At 35.5% G+C, this 22,034-nt stretch overlaps 2 protein-coding genes across 2 annotated transcripts in view; one reads left to right on the forward strand and one right to left on the reverse strand.

Moving 5' to 3' along the window:
* Positions 1-22,034, reverse strand: part of LOC136030251 (ryanodine receptor-like) — a gene marked incomplete in the record, with an annotated part of 328,739 nt that overhangs the window by 28,050 nt on the left and 278,655 nt on the right. Inside the window, 6 exon segments of the mRNA XM_065709092.1 lie at positions 75-297; positions 2,745-2,949; positions 3,623-3,751; positions 4,471-4,647; positions 9,750-9,953; positions 20,607-20,954. Of these exon segments, the coding sequence (XP_065565164.1) occupies positions 75-297; positions 2,745-2,949; positions 3,623-3,751; positions 4,471-4,647; positions 9,750-9,953; positions 20,607-20,954 (1,286 nt within the window).
* Positions 11,111-18,472, forward strand: LOC136030252 (chitin deacetylase 7-like). The gene is made up of 2 exons (XM_065709093.1): positions 11,111-11,270; positions 17,314-18,472. The coding sequence occupies exons 1-2, from the start codon at positions 11,179-11,181 to the stop codon at positions 18,371-18,373; spliced, it is 1,152 nt and encodes a 383-aa protein (XP_065565165.1). The 5' UTR covers positions 11,111-11,178; the 3' UTR covers positions 18,374-18,472.

Below are 22,034 nucleotides of genomic sequence, written 5' to 3' on the forward strand. Positions count from 1 at the left end.
TAAATAGCTGGACAGAAACTAGACAAGTGTCAATTTATGAGCTGCCAGCAACTTTAATATCAAAGTCAGTTTACCTTCTGCACTTCCCCCTCCCCCGTCGTCAAATGTTTCTCCGCTACTTCCAAGAAGCTTCTCCATACTCGCTGCCACCGCCTCAACAATCTTAGACGTACCACCTTCATCTGTGCTATTTAACTCAACAGAGTCCATCATATCACTGCCCATTAGGCTAATGTGTTCCTTCGTCAATATACTTCCAGATTCGTCTATGTCAGCAGCCTCTCCAAGGGTACTTGCCTAAAAGTATTTGTACAGAGCACATATTGTTTAAGACAAGACCCTTTAGCCATTTAATACAATGGATGAGAAAGAAAAGAGAAATTATACACAAGCGACAAGTAGCGGAAAAATAATTAACAAAAGACATTTTTCTAACATCTGGTAACATTTCTGTGGACTGGCACTTTTTCAGCCCAGACTCAGTGGCATCAATTCGCAAAAATGTAGAGAGGGGCTATTCTTTCCAATCTTTCGAATGAAAATGACAAAAAAAAAATCATTTTCAAAAAAATACAAACAAAATTCCTTTTTCAGAACCGGGGGGTCTAGGGGATGCTGCCCCCTATAGACTCCCCAAAATAGACCCCTAACAAAATAATGGACTTACATTAGCATTTCTAAAAAAATTCTTCATTTGGACACTGTCAATGCCCGTATGTTAAAAATGATGAGTATCCACTGCTTTTGTACAGTATTATTCATTCATCAAGGAAAAAGGAAACAGCAAGGTCGTATTCATCTATGCAGTGTATAATTGAAAGAACACTCACTTATACTAACTATATAACAAAGGTAACATTTTCTTGAGCTATGACTCGGAAGAAATGATAATATTTTGCTGGTTATATTTCCCCTAATTTGACTGACTAATTTAATTAAATTCTATATAATTTAAATATTTTCTACTACCCCCTCCCATATGTTTCTGTATATTAGATAATGATTTTACAACTTGAGACTTCATCTCAAGATGTATTGGCTTAACTGATTCATTATCTAATTTTGGCAAAATATTTTGATGTTCAAACCAGCATATTTGTCCTATTCAAATCAAAGTGCGCAGCTTTTTATGAGTGTTTGATTTCCATTTAAAAAGTTACCGCCAATGCTGCCCGAAGGAGGAATTTGTACCCCTTAAAGGTCATGCTATTATCACCCCCTCTCCTAAGGACGTGCTCGTATTCACACGAACACGTCGTATGTGATCTATGAGTCTAGTTCAGGCCTTTTCCATGTAGGTTTTCAAGCTGTATCGAATATTGCAGCATAACCCAACTCAATTCATCAAGATTTAATTTGAAAAAACATTTTATAAAAAATATAAACTCTATTCATTCTTTGCTTATGAAATACTATACATATTGCGTCAAACTCCTTAAAAACGTAACAAAAATGAATATAAACGAAATTTTGATGGGGTTTTTAAAGTTTTTTTTAACCTCTCCCCCCCCCTCTTGAAAAAATTCTTTGGTAAACCATATATTTCTAGCAATTTTTTAGCACAAATCTAGAGTATTATTTCAACAGCAACTGGTAGCCTATTCTAAAGTGTTGCAACATCGTTTGACAGAGAGAGCCGAAATTTGAACTAACGGGTATTTCTACTTTTAATATACCATTCATACATTCATAAACTGTGTCAATTGTCGCGTTTGGGGATCAGAGATTACACAAATAACTGTTGAGCAGCCTCTGCATCCACAACAAGTAAGTGGTTAGTGTGGTTTTTGATCGGCAGCACTGACGCATTCTTTTTTAAGGGGTCCCCGTTACCATCAATAGTGAACGTAACCAGGCTATCCTAAACAAATTTTGTTTCCAGAATTGAAGAGTATAAGATGGATGACATTCACTTTTGATTAAACAAGCCAACTTGTCACACAACTAAAGCGCTCATCAATCTTTGGCGGGCTGTTTTTAGAAATCGAATGATCAACTGAAATACTGATGCAATTGGTTGTCCCCGAGATGTGATTAAACACAGTTGGATTATTTTCTTCTTTTTTCCTTGTGGGAAATCCAAACAATTGAAAGTGCAGCAATAAATCAGTTAATCGGAGGAGGTGAGATACCCACGATTTGTCCCGTAGTTTCCTAGATATTTTATTTAATTTAACAGTTTTTCGTTTATTTTTTTTTTATTTTCCCACCCCATAAAACCGATTCCTGCGCATCTGCCCAGCACAAATGTTTATTAATGAATATGGATTTCTTCAAATTAATCGTGAGGTCATTTTTCCTTTTCAATGGAGAAACAGTCCAATCTAGACACTAATTAAAAAAAAAGTAAATAATGTATAAAAGAAACGGTTCCGAGTCCATCGATTGCACGAAAAATTCATTATTATAACTAAAAAAAGAAGATAGCCGATACAGAGCACAATTCCTAGAAGGCGCCAAAAAATCGTACGTCAAAACCATTTCCCCACTTCTATTATTATAGACACTCCTAGGAATTCAAAATTAATTATCTTGCCATATTTCATTTTCTATAAAGAAAAAAATCATATCATATAGATTAAAAGGCAAAAATAACCTAACGGAGAATAGGAATAGGATTTGAAATTAAATACCTTATAAAACAACAGCATGAAATTGATACAAAATGCAAGCGTAAGAGCAATGTATTTCAAATAGCAAAAATAACCTAACGGAGAATAGGAATAGGATTTGAAATTAAATACCTTATAAAACAACAGCATGAAATTGATACAAAATGCAAGCGTAAGAGCAATGTATTTCAAATTATAAAAGTTCCTAGCAAGGTAGCTAATTCCACGACGTGTATATTCACCAAAATGAAGCTGCGAAACTGGAGGAGGTTCAGGGGCTTTGGCTTCTGGCTCGACTTCAGGTATGTGCTGCTGAACTGACTGAGCCGTAGTTTCTCTAAAAGGAAGAGATAATAATGAAAGGAGGGATTTCCATGTCATTGGTCAAGTACCACAGAAAACCAAAAGAATTAAAACTACAAGGGCGACATTGTTCCACAATCTGTTTCAGTTAACTAAAATGATTTGATTTTGTTTCTTCGTTTTCTCACAGATTTTAGTAAGATTATTTTAAGATCGGATCGAAGTTTGGATATCTTAAATACAAAAAAGAAAAACATCAAAATTGAATATTAACTTTACCTACAGACATAAATCAAATAGTAATTTTAAACGTTCTCTTCTTTCAAAAGACATGTAAAAACAAGTGGATTATACTTGGCAAAAATCGACTTAGAATAGTTTCAAAACTCAATATAGTAATAAATAAGATAAAGAAAACTTCAAGGTGACAAAGTACGAGATTATCAAAAAAAATGAAAAATGTAACAAGTTTGACAGAAAAGGTTTTAAATTAAATACAAGGTATTAGCAAAAGCTATAATAAAGACACAGATAGTTGACTGCTGGAGCTACTGATTATCACTGTAATGGCTTCACAACAGAACAGATAAAAGTTCAGTGGAATCGCAGAGGACGACGTTTCAGACTAATGTTGAAAGGGATGTGCCCCCACCGTGCAAATATGCAAAGAAAATTCTGAACTTCCTAAAAAATAAAACCCAACTTACACTTTTGGAGTATCAGTTACTAAAACACTTGGACTTTCAGTTTTTGTGGTCGATTCTCCTTCAAATTTACCCTCTAGGCTTGGCTCTTCCATTGATGAACCAGCAGAACCTGAGAAAACATCCGGGGACCTAAAAATAAAATATCCTTTAGGATTTGAACATAAAATTCCTAAATCTAATAAGGTTCTCAAAGCTAAAATTATCTAAAATGAATATATAACCTTTTTTACTGAACAAGACCACCGTTCTCGTGGCGATCCGAATTCAACATTAGGTGCACTGAAAAACACATAAAAAGGTGGAAAGAAAAACAGTGTATAAGAAAACGATCATACTATAATTATAATGGATATAATGGATATAAAATCCATTATATTAAAAGTTATAATGAAAGTTATAATGGATATAACGTTTGAGTCATAATCTCGTTTTAAATTGATAATAATAACCAATAGCTATGAATTCTTGTGGCGATTGACTATTTTTAGCTTCGTAGGTTTGCAATCATGGTTGGATTATTATTATTCCTAATCCTATCAGGTTAAAATTATTCAGCAACAATTTCGCTGTTATTCTTCTTGTAAAATAACTTTTAATAAGCTGTTGTTTACAGGGAATTTTGTACCCATTTTTGTGGGTTATCATGTGTTAAATAAAGTGTGCATTTGCAGACAAAACAAAGACCTAAAAAAACAATAAACGAAGCTTTATTAATTTCAATTGGCATCAACTATACTCTATACCTTCTAAGCCAAAATTATAATGACCAATGATAAAAAGAGATAAGACAGTCAATCAAATATTAAAAAGGATGGTAAGACAACAAGGAGAAAGAGGTGAATACTCACGGGCCTAGGGCTAGTACTTCCCCAGCTGCCGGGTCCATTATTGCTGGAACTTGCAAAGCACCAGCTGCAAGGGCTGGAAGGGGAGATAGCGATACCATACTTTCCTCTTGAACTTTAACTTCTTCTTTTTCTGGTTGAGGACCTTTCATCAGGTTGAAGAGCACACGGGCAACCTGCCTGAGGAAATAAAGCAGTCTTTCATTTTATGTAATTCATTTGATCTTTCATTTTATGAGTCAGCAAAAAATATGGATGAAGCCTTTCCTATTGTTTAATTTTTCTTATTTTGGCGTTCTTTATTAAAACTTCTCACACTTGTTTCTTTACAGATATAAATTGAACACCTCTGATAAGAAGAAAGGAACATTAAGAATATTAGCCCCAAACAACAGTTTTTTGTTCTTTGAAAGTGTTGTAAACAGAGTAACTTACAGAAAAAATTATGTAGGCGAAAATTTGACAAAAGGTATACGGTACTGCACACCAGTATGACCTCTGAGACTGGGAGGCCATATAAAAACCCTTACAATAGATTTTGGGAAGCTTTATTAATAGCTTCAAATTTAATATATTTTGCATATTCAGAATTAGTGTAAAATAACTCTTGCGTATGTTTAACCAAGTCTTCGTTAGAGTAAGTTTAGGTTATTATTGACAAGGAATGTCCTGTACTTAGAGTTTATTACTACGAACTGTTTGATTCAAGGCTCCCTTAAATGCGAAGAATGCTAGTAACTCTCCTTCAACCTCCAGTTATTCCTCCAAATAAAATTCGTATATATATTAATTCGTACAAATAATCTTCAGGAATGATCTTCATCCCTGAAATTATGTGTCACAGTAATTTTTTTATCAGGAGGGGGAGTTCTGAAATATCACAGATTAATTATAGGATCGTCAGTTTCACTGTTTTCAAGGTAAGTTTTTCAAACAGACGTTTTTTATATAGGGATGTGTCCCATGAGCACTGGAAATGAAGCCCCTCTTACATCAGACGCTGAAAGGGGCAATTAATCCCTAGGAAAACAGAAGATATTAAACAAATGATATAAATAGGAAAAGAAGATATTTTCCCATTTACATTTGGATAAAAACAAAGCCTCTGCTATTAGTCACATCCTGAAAACTTCCTAGCGGCGCTCATGACGTCCACCCACTTCTCAGTCTTGTGTATTGGTAAGCATATGAATATGATATCTCATGGTGCACAAACATTTCTTTTTTTGTAATAAAAGTACAGTATCGAGATATCGAATCGCTTCGAGCCCCTTGGCTCACTTAATAGCAGCGAAGATCTCTGGAAGCATTTTAAATCGCAGACCAGCGAAGCAGCACAACTAGTGCTTGGCAAGAGGAGTTACCCAAAGAAATCGTGGCTAACTAATGAAACGCTGCAAGTCATAGAGCAAAGACGGAAGGCAGGACTTCTTGGGGACACGACCACATATCGAAGGCTCAATGGAGTGCGGAACAGACTCATTCAGCGGGATAGAGCCCAGCTTGTTGCAAGGAAAGCCGATGAAATTGAACTAGCTGCAAAAAAGAAAGACATGTGCAGCCTTTCAAGCATCTCCGAGATCTCACTGAAAATAAAACTCCCACCTTGAGTCCCGTCCTGTCCAGGGATGGGACACTTCTTTCTGATGAAGGTTCTTGTCTTGAGCGGTGGAAGGACCACTTCTGCTCGCTCCTCAACAATACTAGCCCGTCTGCGCCTCGTATTAATAGTACCAGCGAACCTTGCAGTCAAAGACCTGAAACAGATGCTCCTCCAGATGAGCCTTTCAGCCCCTCAGAAATCGGACATGCAGTAAAAAGGCTCAAGAATAATAAAGCTGCAGGTATCTGTGGCTTAAACTCAGAGCTGCTAAAATATGGAGGACCTGCAATGCCCCTGTCTCTCCACACCCTGTTCTCTACAATCTGGCAAACGAAGATAATTCCCGAGGATTGGCGGAAGGGTGTAATCATCCCCTTACGGAAGAGGAAAGGCTCAAGAAGCGACTGCTCTAACTACCGGGGAATAGCCCTACTGTCAGTCCCTGGTAAACTGTTTTCAATGGTCCTGCTGGATCCATGTCGGAATATCATCCGAAAAATCCGGCGACCAGAGCAAGCTGGTTTTATGTCGGACCTTTCAACTATCAAGCAGATTTTGACGGATTCGATAAATAGTAGAGAAGACCACAGACTTCCGACAGAAAACATTTATTGCCTTCGTCGACTTCCGTGCTGCATTTGACTCAGTCGATTGAAAAGCTCTTTGGCGGATTCTAAAGTTGACTGGCCTACCCGAGAAATGTTGCAGACTTCTCAAGGCGCTGCACCATGGGACGGAGAGCTGTGTTTAAGTAAATGGTCGGCGCAGCCCGTTCTTTCAAATCAAGACAGGGGTAGGCCAAGGATGTGCAGTGGCCCCAGAGCTCTTCAATGCCATCGTGGATTACATTATGACAAAAACCACTCCACGTCTCAGCTTTGGGCTCAAATTCGGAGATCGTGCCATCACAGATGTTGATTTTGCCGATGACTTGGCCATTCTGGCGGACTCCATGGAGCAGCTGCTGGAAGCGCTCCGAATTCTACGAGAAGAGGCTGCCAAAGTAGGACTGCATATAAACTGGAACAAAAATAAAATTATGGCGATAGACCTGTCTTCTCCTACTGTTAAATTTTCAGTTAGCCTGGACAGCACCACTGGCATCGAGGTTGTTCAAGACTTCATTTACCTGGGCTCCATAGTTTCTTCAAATGGCTCGCTTCTCCCCGAGGTTCAAGCGAGACTATCTAAAGCGTCTTCTGTCATGGGCAGACAGAATCGTCACTTCTGGCGAAAACCAAACATCAGTCGTACAACGAAACTGCGGATCTTCAACGCTCTAGTCGGCTCTGTGATGATTTACGGAGCTGAGACAAGGCCAGCATCAGCTGCAGCCCCCAAGAAAATCGACGTATTTCATGCGAAGAGCCTGAGGAGGATCGAGGGCCTACGATAGTCCGACTTCGTCTGCAATGAGAAGCTTCTGTAGCTCACAAAGCAGTCTTGATTTTCGACTCAAGCAGCCGAGCGAACATTACGATGGTTCGGGCACCTGCTTTCGAATGCCACCACATCTACCCGCAAAGACGATCTACGACTTCGACCCTATCAAATTCGGTTGGACGTGACCTCGCGGCCGACCGAAGAAACGTTCGTCCGACAGCCTGTCCGAGTTCTTGGCGATGGCAAACATCAGACAGGGCGAAAAGCAAATACTCGCCATGGACAGAAGTGGATAGAGGAGGCAGACGCCACTCTCTACACTGAGCAGTGCCCAGCAGGAGATTTAAGTCAAGTAAGTCAATAACCCTGCAGCACCCATATTACAGCATTAGTTCAAGAATTTTACCGAAAATGAAGGAAAAATACTGAGAGTTAAATAGTTTCGACGTAAAAAATCCCTTTTTTAGGCTTCAGGCAACCCCCCTCCCTTTCCACTTACACAAATTTCTTATAGCCCTCCTATGCAATAGCGACTGTGCAATTATAACGTCACGGTAGGTAATTTTGTCAAGCCTCAAATAAATGAACTGAATTAAATGGAGCCCTACTATAAATGTTTATATAAACTACATTCATCTTTAGGAGCAAATACGCCACGACACCCCATTACAACCTCTAGGACTGGGAAACTCATAAAACTTTTAATTTCCGTTCAAATAGGTCTTCTCTCAATTTCTTATGAGCATTAGTTCAATAGGATCATCCACAGAAAAAAAAACAAAAGCAAAAACAACAACAAGTTGTAATGATTCTTCTGGGGAAAATGTGTAATCCTGGAAAAAATCCACTTTATGTAGATAGGGACTAGGAACCTCATCAATGGGGTTCTATAATATACTGAATTTGATGTTGTAGTTTTCATGGTTCAGTAGCCCGATTAGGGGTGTTTTATGTCTTTCTAGAAAATCAGAAAAACTAACTTAGGCTCGTAAGTATTGATAGGTAACTTTAAGCTTAATAACAACTTAATATATTTAATATTACCACAAAAGCCAATTCATTTTATGTATATACTATTTTAAGAAAACTTTTCTTTAAAGTTTTGGTTACTATTAGCACAATTCGCTTCTTACTTACAGTTCGTCGTCACGAACTGTTTGATAAAAACGATTAGATTACTTTGCTATTATAAGATACACAAAAAAACGAAACTAAAATTACATACAAAAAAGGAGAGTTTAAAAAAAAATGTGAAGTTAAAGCTCAAAACGAGTAAAGGTTAGCTTATAGAAGATATTAAACCTAAATAAAGAAATATTAAAATGACGAACGAAATGAAACGTAAAACAAACAGAAATTACGATGAGCAATGAGGCAAACTTAAAACAAACAGAAAGCGCAACCAACAAGGACAGCATTGTTGCCTCTTAAGCTTCCCCAAAATGCGTCCGCGTTACTGAAGACAAAGTATTCATTTTTACACCAATCATTTTTCCGTAATAAAAGGAAAAATAAAATTCAGCTCAAGCTTCCAAGAGCTTAGTTTAGTTAAAAGTGTATGCATCACATAGATAATTATAACTAAGATTAAATATATAATAAGTGTAATATTTTTTCCTTTTTTGAAATCTTTTTATATGCATTCCTTTCAAATGCATATAAAATCAATCGGCTAAACTGAACCTGCAATATCAGCCATTTGTTTAGTTTTCAGAAAATGTATATGATACTCTAGCCTTTGAGAGGAGCAGGCTGAGAGAAGCCAACACCACGCTTCTTTGTGATAAAAAATTTACCGACATAAAAATTTTCTAGCAAATTTCTTTCAAACATAGAAAAAGAACAGTTAGGTAAAAAACTTTCAATATGAGCAATCTTATTGGGAATTTTTTTTTTATTTAATTCAAGCTAAATTGCACATTTCAAGAATAATTGGTTGAGTCTAGCAAAGGTCTCTTTTAGTTTCACAATAATAAAAATTATGATAAAGGGCTACTGTGGTGATCTCAAGCTTGGTAATACGAGAACCAGAATTCGAATCCAGCTGTGCCAACACACTGCGGGGCCGACGCAAAGACCTTAGTGGCCATTAAACGTCCTTAATCTGATACAACAATTATAATAAAGGGTCTTGAATTTTACTTTATCATTTATCATAGGCTGTGTCTTTGGCTTCGGACTATGAGTATTTTAGTACGCTTAGATTCTTTTTCTTTTTCTCAAGTCTCTTACTTAGAACGAGGATGTTTCATTACTTAACTAATTTTAAATGGAAATAAAAGAGGACATTACTTACTTGATAACAAAGAATACGGAAAACGCAGAAAAGGAAACGATTTTATAGTTGAGCTTCATCAAAGTGAAAATAATTTCGGTTACTGGTTTCTTTTTAAGACTGTTGACCTCCCTCTTGATATTGGATGGTGAAAGCTTTGAAAGAAGATCCAAAAGGGCATTCTTAAATGCAGATATGTTTTGCTTAACTGGCTCTAGTCCTCCTCTGTAATCAGACATAAGACAAAATCATTTTCGATACACAATCAACTTGGCACAATAATTGACATTAGATGTGATTGATGTGAGACAAATATATACTGTGGCCGTTTCGGCTGACCAAAACTAATAAGATCTTGCATCTTTGAGACATGTAATCACAGACTTGTCTTCCTATTCTTCTTGACTATTCTACTTTTACCATCTTCACTGCACTTACCGTCTTTATTATTAATCCTACCTAGGTAAGTAAAGCTGTCCACTTGATCAATGTTCTCGTAACCCAACATTACCTCTTCACCGACACTTATTCTTAAAGGCTTAGCCTTCTTAACATTGATTTCAAACCTATTCTTGGACCCTGAACTCGCAAAGCCTCTAAAAGTTCATTCATTTGCTAACATTTTTATTCAAGGTGCTTTGATCATCAGCATAATTGAAGTCTAGGAGAGTTTACTTCCCCAGTTGATATTTTTTTTTATTAGTATTTTTTTCTTTTTCCTTTTTTGAAAAGAGAAGTTGCTGTTAAACCAGCTGATGTACCACAAAAGATATTAATTTGCATTTTTTGTTTTACCTCTCGTGGTTAACATTCCTTCAAAATTTGAGATCAAAATTGTCACCAATAACTTTGTTGCAACAAATTTGAAGTGATGGATCATTTTCCTTCTCCCACTGTATCAAGCTTGTCGACATAAGCTACATTTGATAATTAAGCTTGTTTGAGACACATGATAATTGTGTAAAGCAAATTCATCTGATTGGAGTTCGTAAGATGGACCCCTTTATTAAATAAAATCGGCTTCGTTATTTGTACTGATGCAATGACACAAATTTACTTAATTAGCTTTTTTGTCCCATTTCTTTTTGACCCGTAGAATTTTCTAGAAAAAGGGCTATCTCAGTTTAATTCTCAGTTTTACTGAAATTGTTTTTTCCTGTATATCATTCAGTCCTGTATATCAGATTTGATAAAAATGCCACATTAAGTCAAAAAATGCGATGGACAGGGTAAATTCGCATTATCAAAGCAATACAGTTGTAAAATTATACATAAACTCGTGTACCATAAACGGATTACTGAAAAATTTGTGTTGCTAATACTGACGTCAAAAATATCCAATGTGGACTAAAGAGATTAGCTACCAATTTATGGCTTTAAAAGCAAACAACACAGCGATAAGCAAAATTGAACAAAAAGGGACTGTATTTTTTTTCCAAGCCAGTTAATCATGGCTCTAAAAACTCTGATTTTGGTGTTATTCCCTATTGCCTTGGTTACAGCTGCCCCTCAGCTTTTACAAGCAGCTGAAGAATGTGACTCGTGAGTTTGATTTCTATTTGTTTAATTGATTTAACTAGTTTTCTTTCTACATTTCTGCATTCACAGCCTTTAGCTTTTCAGCAGCCAGTCAGGTAAAAAAAATAAGCATTCCCTCCTTTTAGGAAGTTACTTCTTTATTACTGTCCAGATGAATCAGAAAATACTTAAACTAACGGTATCCTTGCCTTCTTTAAGTAGCTTAATTTTTGCTTTTCCGTGGTGATATTGATTTCATAGGAATATTTGATTTTGCAAGAAAATGACTCGTGTCTGTCTGAAAATGTTTAGGGTGTCTAAATAATGATTTCTAAAAAATTAAGCTCCGGTGATTTTTTTCAATTACTTTCCGTCCAAAATGAAAAAATTTTTTCCAAACTTTATAAGAAGATATTTAAAATTTTCCAAATTAAAAAAAAATTCACTAAAAAGGTAATTCTTAATTTTTCTTTCAGTATTACGAAAAATAAGTAATAATTATGGGAGTCCCCTTCACCACAAGATAATCTTCTACTGCGATTTTTTTCCAATTGTCAAGTCCAAAGTAAAAGTTATAGCCTGTGTCCATAACAAGAAAGAGGGTTAGCTGCTTTATCACTGATTAAACAAAATATAAGAACCAAAATACAAAGAAAAAAAATCCGAATGGAAGTTCATAATTTTGCCATTATTCCAAGAAAACATATTTACTAAATATAAAGAACTAAAACCTTGTACATTTTTCATTCTGTCTTATTATTATTTTTGACTGCTTTTTTGCGTTTATTTAATGAATTTATTTTTGGGCCAGCAATCCCAAGAAATCTAATACAAGATTTTTTCTTCTGAAATATGTCTTGTCCTAAAAAAAAGAATAGTGGCCCGAACCTGATCTCAAAACATTGTTTCTTAAAAAAAAACAATAACATTTCCATTGTGTATAGGTAGTAGAAAATTTGTCTTGGACTAACTTTTAAATTATGGAATTCCCTCAGTTTTTAAATTAATGACACAACATAACAGTTTTATTAACTTTTGACTTATCAATTAGAAACAAGTCGCACATGAGCGAATTTCAAAAAGGATTCTCCCTTAAGTCTCTATTCAAACTTCTTCTGAGCGGTAGATGTTTAATATATACATATGTATATGTACTGCTACTAACTACTAATAACTCACCGCAGCACCAAGCCGCCTGAGGCCAACACAGCTACGCACGCTCCTCCTCCAACCTAATCTATTTAAAGCCTCCCTCTTTACATCCTTCCGGGAAGTTCCCATTTCCTTTAAATCTTTATTTATGACATCCTCCCAACCCAAAAAGGACGACCTGCTTTCCGTGTAGCCCCAGACGGTTGGCCAAAAAGGACAATCTTCGGTAATCTGTCATCCGTAGAACGTGGCCTAGCCATCTCAACCTTTCTTTGATTATAGCCCTAGAAAGCGGGATTGAACCACATTTTCGTACAACCTACTGTTTGAAATTCGGTCAGTCAGCCGGGTACCCAGAACAATCCGTAAGCGATTTCTCTGGAAAACATCTAGTAAATTTCCATCTGCTTTTCGGAGCGCCCATGCTTCAGAGCCATATTTGACCACTGTCATCACTGTAGCTTCCAATATTCTAATCTTGATTTGCAGACCTATCTTTCTATTCTTCCAAACTTTTTTTAACTGTGAAAAAGCACCCTGAGCCTTAGCTATTCTACTTTTAAAATCTTCACTGCTCCCACCATCTTTACTATTAATACTACCAAGGTAACTGAAGCTCCCAACCTGATCAATCTTTTCATTACCTAATATCACCTGTTCATCTTCACTTATTCCTAGCCTTAGTGACTTAGTCTTCTTAACATTAATTTTCAAGCCTATTTTAGCACCCTGAACTCACAAAACCTATAAAAATTTATTCATTTTGCTCACACTTTCATCTAATATGCTTAAATCATCAGTATAATCTAAGTCCAGGAGCGTTTTTCCTCCCCGTTTGATTCCATGGTCTCCAATTGCTTTTCCTGTGCTCCTTAAGACGAAGTCCATCAAAATGATCCATACAAAGGGGGATAGAACACAACCCTGCTTAACTCCTGATTTATTACAAAACCAGTTGCTAACCTCATTTCCTACCTTAACCGCATCAGTATTATTCTCGTACATAACACAAATCACTTTAAAGTATTTTTCTGGTATGCCATATAACGATAAGACCTTTGTTAACGCTCTTATATCAACATAATCGAAAGCTTGCTAATAATCGATAAAACTGAGGACCAAAGGTGTTTGACAACGAAGGGACTTCTCAATTATTAACCTAAGATTAATGATTGATGATTGAGGTATCTCCAATACCTGCGAGCAAGCTTTGTGCTACCTTCATAAAATGTCGCCACCAGTGAATTGACCCGAGTTGCGATAGTTTTAAAAGTTTTGAAGTAAAAATGGTGAGTTTTTTGTGGAGTTCATCCAGCCGTGAATATCAGTTATTGCAAATTCTTGTGGTTAAATAAAAAAATAAACAAGTTTTTTCAACTGAAAGTAAGGAGAAACGTTAAAACTTAAAAGACCAGAAATTATTCTGTATGTAAGAGGGACTGCCCCTTCCTCAACCCTCGCTCGTATGATAAAGTCTTAAACCTCTTTAAAATACTTCTCAAAGAATCAAGACAAAAGTCAAAATTTAGCGTAAAGAGCGAGGGTTGAGGAAGGGGCAGCCTCCTCACACAAAGGATAAGTTCTGTTCGTTTTAAATTTTAATTTCGCTATCCTTCCTTTCAGCTGACTTTTTTTTTTTATAAAATTTAACTTCTCTTTTTCAAATCGTGCCAGGAAATCTCTCCCCTCCCCTGTGTATCATTTATCCTAGAAAATCCCCACAGAAACTTTACTCCACACGGAAAATTCTTCTCAGGTGACATTGTGAGGGTGTTTTCCCCTTTTTCAAAAATCAGGCAAATTTCCTTAGGGCCGTAACTTTTGATGTGTAACATTACACTTAATGAAATTTATATATTTGGAATGAGAATAAAAGGGCAGTTCTTTTGATGTGTCTATTGTTATCCAAAAACTATTCTTTAGAATTTAGGTTACTATTAGGCCAAAACCTTTTTCCTTACTGTTCGTTACCACCAACTGTTTGAAACTTTGAGACACCTACAGAGAGCTATTTGAGATAGAAGAACGAACATGCTGACTTCTGGAATTCTTCTGATCTATAGCAACCCGTGCTCACAATACTCGATCAGTCTATCGGGTCGCTGGGTCGAATAAGACATTTTCAAAAATTCACAATATAATCCCGAGTTAGTACCGAGCTACTTCCGTCTTTTCCCTGAATTGAAGAAGTGGCTTGGGAGGTATAACTTCCAAACTGGGCTCAAAGGAGCTCAAAGAAACCGTAACAGCTCACTTAAAATTACTGGCAGCGGTATTGTAACGAAACAGGTATTATAAAGCTCGTTTATAGATACGTCAATCACTCAAAAACATTTTTTTTTAGTCTCGGCTTTCCTTTAGTGCCAGTTGCAAGTTTAAGAAAAAAACACCTTTATGTTTGAAACAATGTCAAATAGAAATTTTATTACAATTTAGACAAAAAAAGAAAGAAAAAACGATTTTTACTTTTTTTTTAGACTTTAAAGTCCCATAGGTAACCCCTCTCTAAAACCAAGAGCGTTCAAAGTTCCCATTTTTTGATTCGGAACAAAGAAATGGGTAAAAAATTCAGGCAACCTAACTTTTCGAAAACTACTTCCGTCTAGGTGCCCGTGTTTATTTGTTTAAACCTTACTGTTACATTAATAAGAAGAGCGTTATTATAGCAAAAGAATAAATGCCATTTATATTTTAGTTAAAAGATAGCAACCCATAGTTTATTAGTCAATTCATGTCTGGAACCCCTTTCCTCGGAACTTCCTGTTCGCCTCCTTGTCTATTCAATCTTCTTTGAAGGGCTAAATATTTTTTTTCTTGTTATGCTATGTTTCTCAATTCTTTTGAATATCTAACTCCTACAAGCAAGCCAGCCTTTATTTTCCAGTTTTGTTTAGTATTTTAATAGCTCCTTCTTCTGTTTATCAGTATTCCTAATTTTCAGAAAACAAATAAATAGCTGATCAACTGAATTATTTGAACGATTTAAAACCTTTCACTATGCATCAATGTAAATATATATCCCTGTAAAAACTCAAATATTCTATCCTAATGACACATTTTGGCTTTTATCAGATCAAGTCAATTAGATAGCCAAAGAGCGTCCCGCTCTAAGTGTAGCAACAATCCCTCCACCCAAAATGCCAACTTTCCCGCTCTATGCCAACTTGCTCGTTTGCAGCTTCCCTAGATTTTTCTAAGTATATAAAACTGTAGGGTGGATATAATCTCAAAGAGCAATGTAAGATAAGTGTACTGACAGGCGGTTCTACCCTTAAAGGCCGGTCAAATTCGGAATTTTTAAAAGGATGAAATTTATTTTACATTTTTTTGGATATCAAGATGGCCATATTTTGCGGATAAGCCCAAAATTGTCCATTTTTAGAAATTGGCATTGAAATAGGAACAGTGAACATTAAGCTACAATAGCGTGCCAAATTAGCCTATGCCTTGCTTAGCCTACACCCACTACACTCAGTTCTATAAGTCTTTCTAGTTATCAATCACATATAAATTAGTCATAATAGCTAGAAACACATAACTTTTTTCATTTTAATAGCTCTATAGCTCTTAATTTTAAAATTGTGTTACTTCTACTTGATTCATTTTTTATACTATATAAGTTGGTTGCCATACCTTTAGTTTGTATATTTCCTCAAGTTTTGGTTCTAACTATACCTTAGGCAGCTAACTAAACTGAATTCGACCAATTAAAAAGGATTTTATAATTCCTCCTAAGCATATCCCAGATAAAGAAGACACACATTATCTGAAAACATCTATCCCTTCTTAGCTGAAGTTTAGCATACTCAAATTTTTGAAACATCTTTGCAATTAGATCTGCTTGATACTTTTATTTAACATTGGCAAGTTGTTTGGCCACCAGTCTCCTTGGTTTAGCAGTTTTTAGTTTATATTATGATTCAATTAATTCTAACACGATTAATTTTGGGAAAACAATCTTTTCCTGTTCAAATCATTATTAAATTATCCCAAGCCAAGTCGTGTGGAAAATATGACTGATTAAACGTGATGACATGCCATTACTTCCAACCAATCAAATACCTTTTCCATTGATACCCATAGCAAAAAGCTCTATAGAACGTGGGACACATCACGACATAGTGGCTGATGAATTTTTATTTAAAAAGAAAAATCAGCCGCAATATATGGATCAAATAGTAAAAGCATACATAAAAATTGACGGTAAAACTAATATTTTAATACTTTTAAAGTAGCACAAAAAGTACATTACATTTAGGCTGGTTCTTCAAATGGAACCAAAAAATGCTGAGTCAAAATCGGTTGTTATTAAAACGATCAGGAACTTTTTAATTCCATCAAAAAGCTTTCGAATGGTAAAAATTTCACTTTTATTGCAAGCGAAAGTATGTTGTATTATGCCTTTTTCTACAAGATCAAAACTAGTTTATGTTAATAAGAAATGAATAACCCCTTCGTCCACCTAAAATCCTGAGGCGCGCCCTTCAGCTTGTCCCTTAGTTTGTGTGTAAAAGTTAAAGCCAATCCGCTAATTTTTTTTTTTTTTTTAGAATAAAATTTTCAAAATTGAATGATTGAATATGCGGGTTTGGATTGTTTTATTGGCGATGGAAACTGTAGAAAAGCTACTTGCCACATCCACCAAAAAGTAAAGTTTTATGAATAATTTGTGGTTACTTGCAATCGAAATTTGGCTTCTTCAAAAGTAAAAAACATGGTAAATTAATCAGCAATATTGTAAGAGGAAAGATCTATTGAGAAATTTGGTATACACCAGTTAGGTCTAGAATTTTAGCCCAGTATTTTCTAAAAATCATTTATCTTTTTTTAACTTAAACAATATGTGTACAAATTGCTGGACACAATTTTTTTTTGAAAAATGCTAAAGATAGTTCATTGTTTTTTGAACTTGTAGGACAAGCTGCGTGGAGCCAGAATGCAGGTGCTGGGATGCTGGTTCACCCGGAGGATATCAGCCATTTGAGCTTCCACAGATGGTGTTTCTGACCTTTGACGAAGCGATTACTGTTTCAAACATTCTTGACTACGATTATATTCTTGGTGAAAGAATAAATCCAAATGGCTGTCCAATAGGAATGACTTACTTTCTTACTCATGATTACAGTGACTATAGGTATGTCAATTACCTATATAAAAAAGGTTGTGAAATTGCTCTTCATTCCCTTAGAGGAACTGACACAGATGCAGATTACTGGAAAGCCGCAAGCAGCGAGACATGGCATAACGAAATGGAGGGGTTGAAAACCATTATATCAAATAATGCGAATATTCCAATTGGCAGCATTGTTGGAAGCCGAGCACCATTCGTACAACCTGGAGGGGACGCTATGATTCAGCCGTTAAAAGAAATAGGAAGTGTTTATGATGCTTCTTATCACACCCGCCTATACACTGATCCTCCTCTCTGGCCTTTCACAAGAGACTTTGAAGCCGGCGTCGACTGTCAAAATCCCCCATGTCCAACTGGACGCTACCCTGGCTTTTGGTCTGTGCCAATGGTGAACTTGGAACTTAATGAAACTCATTTTTGTTCAATGGTGGACCAGTGTCCTAGTCAGCCCACAAGGCAAGAACAGTATGACTTTCTAATGAAAAATTTCCTTCGGCATTACGAGACAAACAGAGCGCCTTTTGGCATTTATGCTCACAGTGCCTGGTTTCAAGATGCCACACATCTATTAGACGGTTATACAGATTTTTTGGATGAAATACTAAAATGGGGCGATGTTTATATAGTCACTATTCAAAAAGGTATAGAATGGATGAAAAATCCAACAAGCCTCCAGAATATGGCTACATTTACACCTTGGTCTTGTGATAGCATTTTTGCCCCGTGTCGAGCAAACGAGTGCTCCTATTTGGATGTCCCACCAGGAGGAGATCGTACTATGGTTACGTGTTCAAGCTCCTGTCCAAATTCCTATCCATGGTATATGAATCCACTTGGCGAATAAAAGGTGTTTCAAATAGTAAATTTTGTGAATTGAATTTTCTAAGTTTTGTCAGAAATATGGACGAATAAAAATACAAAGACTTTTTGAAATCAAGAAGAATTCCTAGAAAGGAAAAGGCGAATTTAGGTAAATTACAATAATTGAGCATATTCTAATTGCCCTTAAAAGTTTTTGGAGTGGTTGTCTTCCAATGGTTATATTAATTTTACGTACATAACGCACTTTTAAATTTCTATTTATTCGTAAATCCACTTGTTGACATAGAAAGTACAATAGGCAATTTACAAGCTCTTTGGTAAGGTTCCTGTCCATTTTAGTTTACGAAAGATCTAAAGCCGAACTGGCCAGCCACGACAAAAAAAAACAACAACAAAGAAATGAATATAAAGACGACAAACGAGTCTATGGCCAACATATGAAAAAGAAAAGAAACAATAAAAATCAAACGAATATTTCGTCTACGCTGAAGATGCCTTGTTGTATACGGGCCGAATATTCGTCTGATTTGAGTTGTTTCTCTTCATTTTCACTTACTGGCCATAGACTCGTTTGTCGTCTTTATATTAATTTCTTTGTATTTTAATTTATGGTTCTAAAGTGAAATACTAAATGGGAAAAAATTATCGAAATCTCTCTGAACATAAGTGCACACTGCAGAAAAGTAAACTGTACCCAAGCCAGGGGGCCTACCTCTACCATTCCCTGTACATCCAACGTTGTGTAAATAGAATGTAGTTGCAAGCATCTTAGCTCTAAGGTCTGCTTGAGGACACCTTGAAAAAACATTCCACTAATACTAAATATTAGCCGAATTTTGACAGGTGTAATACATTTTAAAGATAAACGGAAAGAAATAAAAGGTTATAATATAGTAAATTGAATGAATAATTATCAAAGACTAATTATTTTCAATTAAAAATAACGAATAACTTGTCCACTGTTGTAAATAGGCAATTTACAAGCTCTTTAGTAAGGTTCCTGTCCATTTTAGTTTACGAAAGATCTAAAGCCGAACTGGCCAGCCACGACAAAAAAACAACAACAAAGAAATGAATATAAAGACGACAAACGAGTCTATGGCCAACATATGAAAAAGAAAAGAAACAATAAAAATCAAACGAATATTTCGTCTACGCTGAAGATGCCTTGTTGAATACGGGCCGAATATTCGTCTGATTTGAGTTGTTTCTCTTCATTTTCACTTACTGGCCATAGACTCGTTTGTCGTCTTTATATTAATTTCTTTGTATTTTAATTTATGGTTCTAAAGTGAAATACTAAATGGGAAAAAATTATCGAAATCTCTCTGAACATAAGTGCACACTGCAGAAAAGTAAACTGTACCCAAGCCAGGGGGCCTACCTCTACCATTCCCTGTACATCCAACGTTCTGTAAATAGAATGTAGTTGCAAGCATCTTAGCTCTAAGGTCTGCTTGAGGACACCTTGAAATAACATTCTACTAATACTAAATATTAGCCGAATTTTGACAGGTGTAATACATTTTAAAGATAAACGGAAAGAAATAAAAGGTTATAATATAGTAAATTGAATGAATAATTATCAAAGACTAATTATTTTCAATTAAAAAACCGTCATGTTTACTCCAAAGATATATTGGTTATCTGCAACTTCATTTCCTCACACGTCCTTCCACTAAAATATCGATGAATGGAAGATTAGTTTAGGACGTATAGTATTTTTCTTTTTAAGTTATGATAAAAAAAAGAGCAAATAAACATACAACAGTCACGTAGCAGGCAGTATGGAGGGTTCAGGACCAAAGTCATTGCAGTAAAACCAATAATAGCTTTCAAGATACAGCTTGCCAAAGATAAGAAACCGAAAACTGATTTCTTAACTTTTGATTATAATTACCTAGGACAAGTAACCAATTGTGACACTATTTTTAAATCATAAATTAGATATTTTCCACGAAATAGCTGAGAGCATTACACGAAGCGAAGCTTGGTGGATTTGGCTGAATTATTACGAAAATAAATAATTTTTTCAGAGCAAATAAACTTTGATGATTTATTGTGAGGCTACCCAAGGAGAAGCTTCAAGTCCAGAGGGATGTAAGATCAGTGTGTTTCAAGGTCTCCACCTAAGAAGTTTCAAAGAAGCCATAAGTACGCGGAAAAGGTAACATAATATTAAGCGTTCAGCAAAAAAAAAGAAAAAAAAAAGAAAAAAGAAAACCAGAGTATCGTAGCGAAACTCTCACACTTACTGCTCATCGTCCCCAAAATTGTATTCGGGTTTCTTTGGAGCACCACCCCCTCCGTCATCCTTTGTTGCCATTAAAGCAGTTGCATGCTGCATTTCAAAGATAGCATCTTCACAGAAATTGACAAAAGCTTCTAATTTTTCTTTGTCTCCGCCTTCAGTTACAATAGAGTAGAAGAATGCTCTTTTGGACTCCTTAATTTGTGGTTTTTCCCATTGCTCAATATTTGATTCTTTAATTTCAAAGTATACGCGTTCAATCCGTTTCGAAGATCCTAGAAGCTCAATTCTTCCGAGGAAAGGTTCAAAATAGTTGAGGACACTTCCTGCAGTCTCCAAGAAGCGACCAAGCCTTAAATGACAGAGAAGGATTAAATAGACCACGACCGCTATACTTTCAGTCGTTTCATATTAGATGAGCAGCCTGTCTCCCTGTTTAAACTAGATCCGTAAGAATGTAAACTTTTTTTTTTAGATTGGTGGATTATTTCTTGTCGAACAATCCTGGACAATTAATATTTTTATGTTAAGCGGCTTATACTACAAAATGGTAATGTGCAACAGCTTTTATTGAATATATAAATAAAATTTATTAGTCCAAAATTAAAATCGAACCTGAACATGTTACCACATAAACAAAGATAATTTCAAATGCATATCATTTTGCCTCCCTTTCCTGGCACATAAACAAATTTACGTTTACTATTAAATTTACCTTGGATCAGATTCATATAACCTGGCACAAAAAATGAAAAGAAAAAAGAAACAAAACTTAACATTCGAAAAAAAAAAAAATCTACACTATAAATGACGAACTGGCATAATAACAACACATTTAGGACAAAATAATCTCAGGGGAAAAATACATAAGAAATATGTCAGAGCTACATGCTATTTTATAGCAAAAATAACAAAAATAGAAACGAATAAATTAATTCGAATTATTCAATGACCGTCGAACTAATTAGTAGCCATAAAAATGAAACAGACTAAGCTCTGTCATCAAAAAGTTATTTTTAATAATTTCTTGCTTACAGTCAACTCTATTGTGGAAAAGAAATGTAAGTAAGGAATTTTAATATCAATAGAAATATCAAAATAATCGACTTTTTATGCTGATCCTAAATATATAAAATTCGTCAAGTCTAATTTGATCCATCCAAAGCTAAAATTTTGGTATTATTTGTGAAGTAGAGCCTCAATTACGTAACAAAAAGAAAAACGAACTGTTGACCCTGTTAGCTTAAACATTATTTATCAGTTTAGATGCTTTAAGCCCTAACCCTTTTAGCAAGAATATAAGTTTTACACTTTCCCGTTCCCAAATTTATTTGTTTATTTAGTTGTTTATTGATACCAAGTGCGGTAAGCTTTAAAAAGCTTGTCAAACTAAATATTGTAATAGTTAAAGACAGTGCTGAAATACACTTTA

This window comes from Artemia franciscana, chromosome 8 (genome assembly GCF_032884065.1).
Source record: "Artemia franciscana chromosome 8, ASM3288406v1, whole genome shotgun sequence".
Classification (NCBI taxonomy): Eukaryota; Metazoa; Arthropoda; class Branchiopoda; order Anostraca; family Artemiidae; genus Artemia; species Artemia franciscana.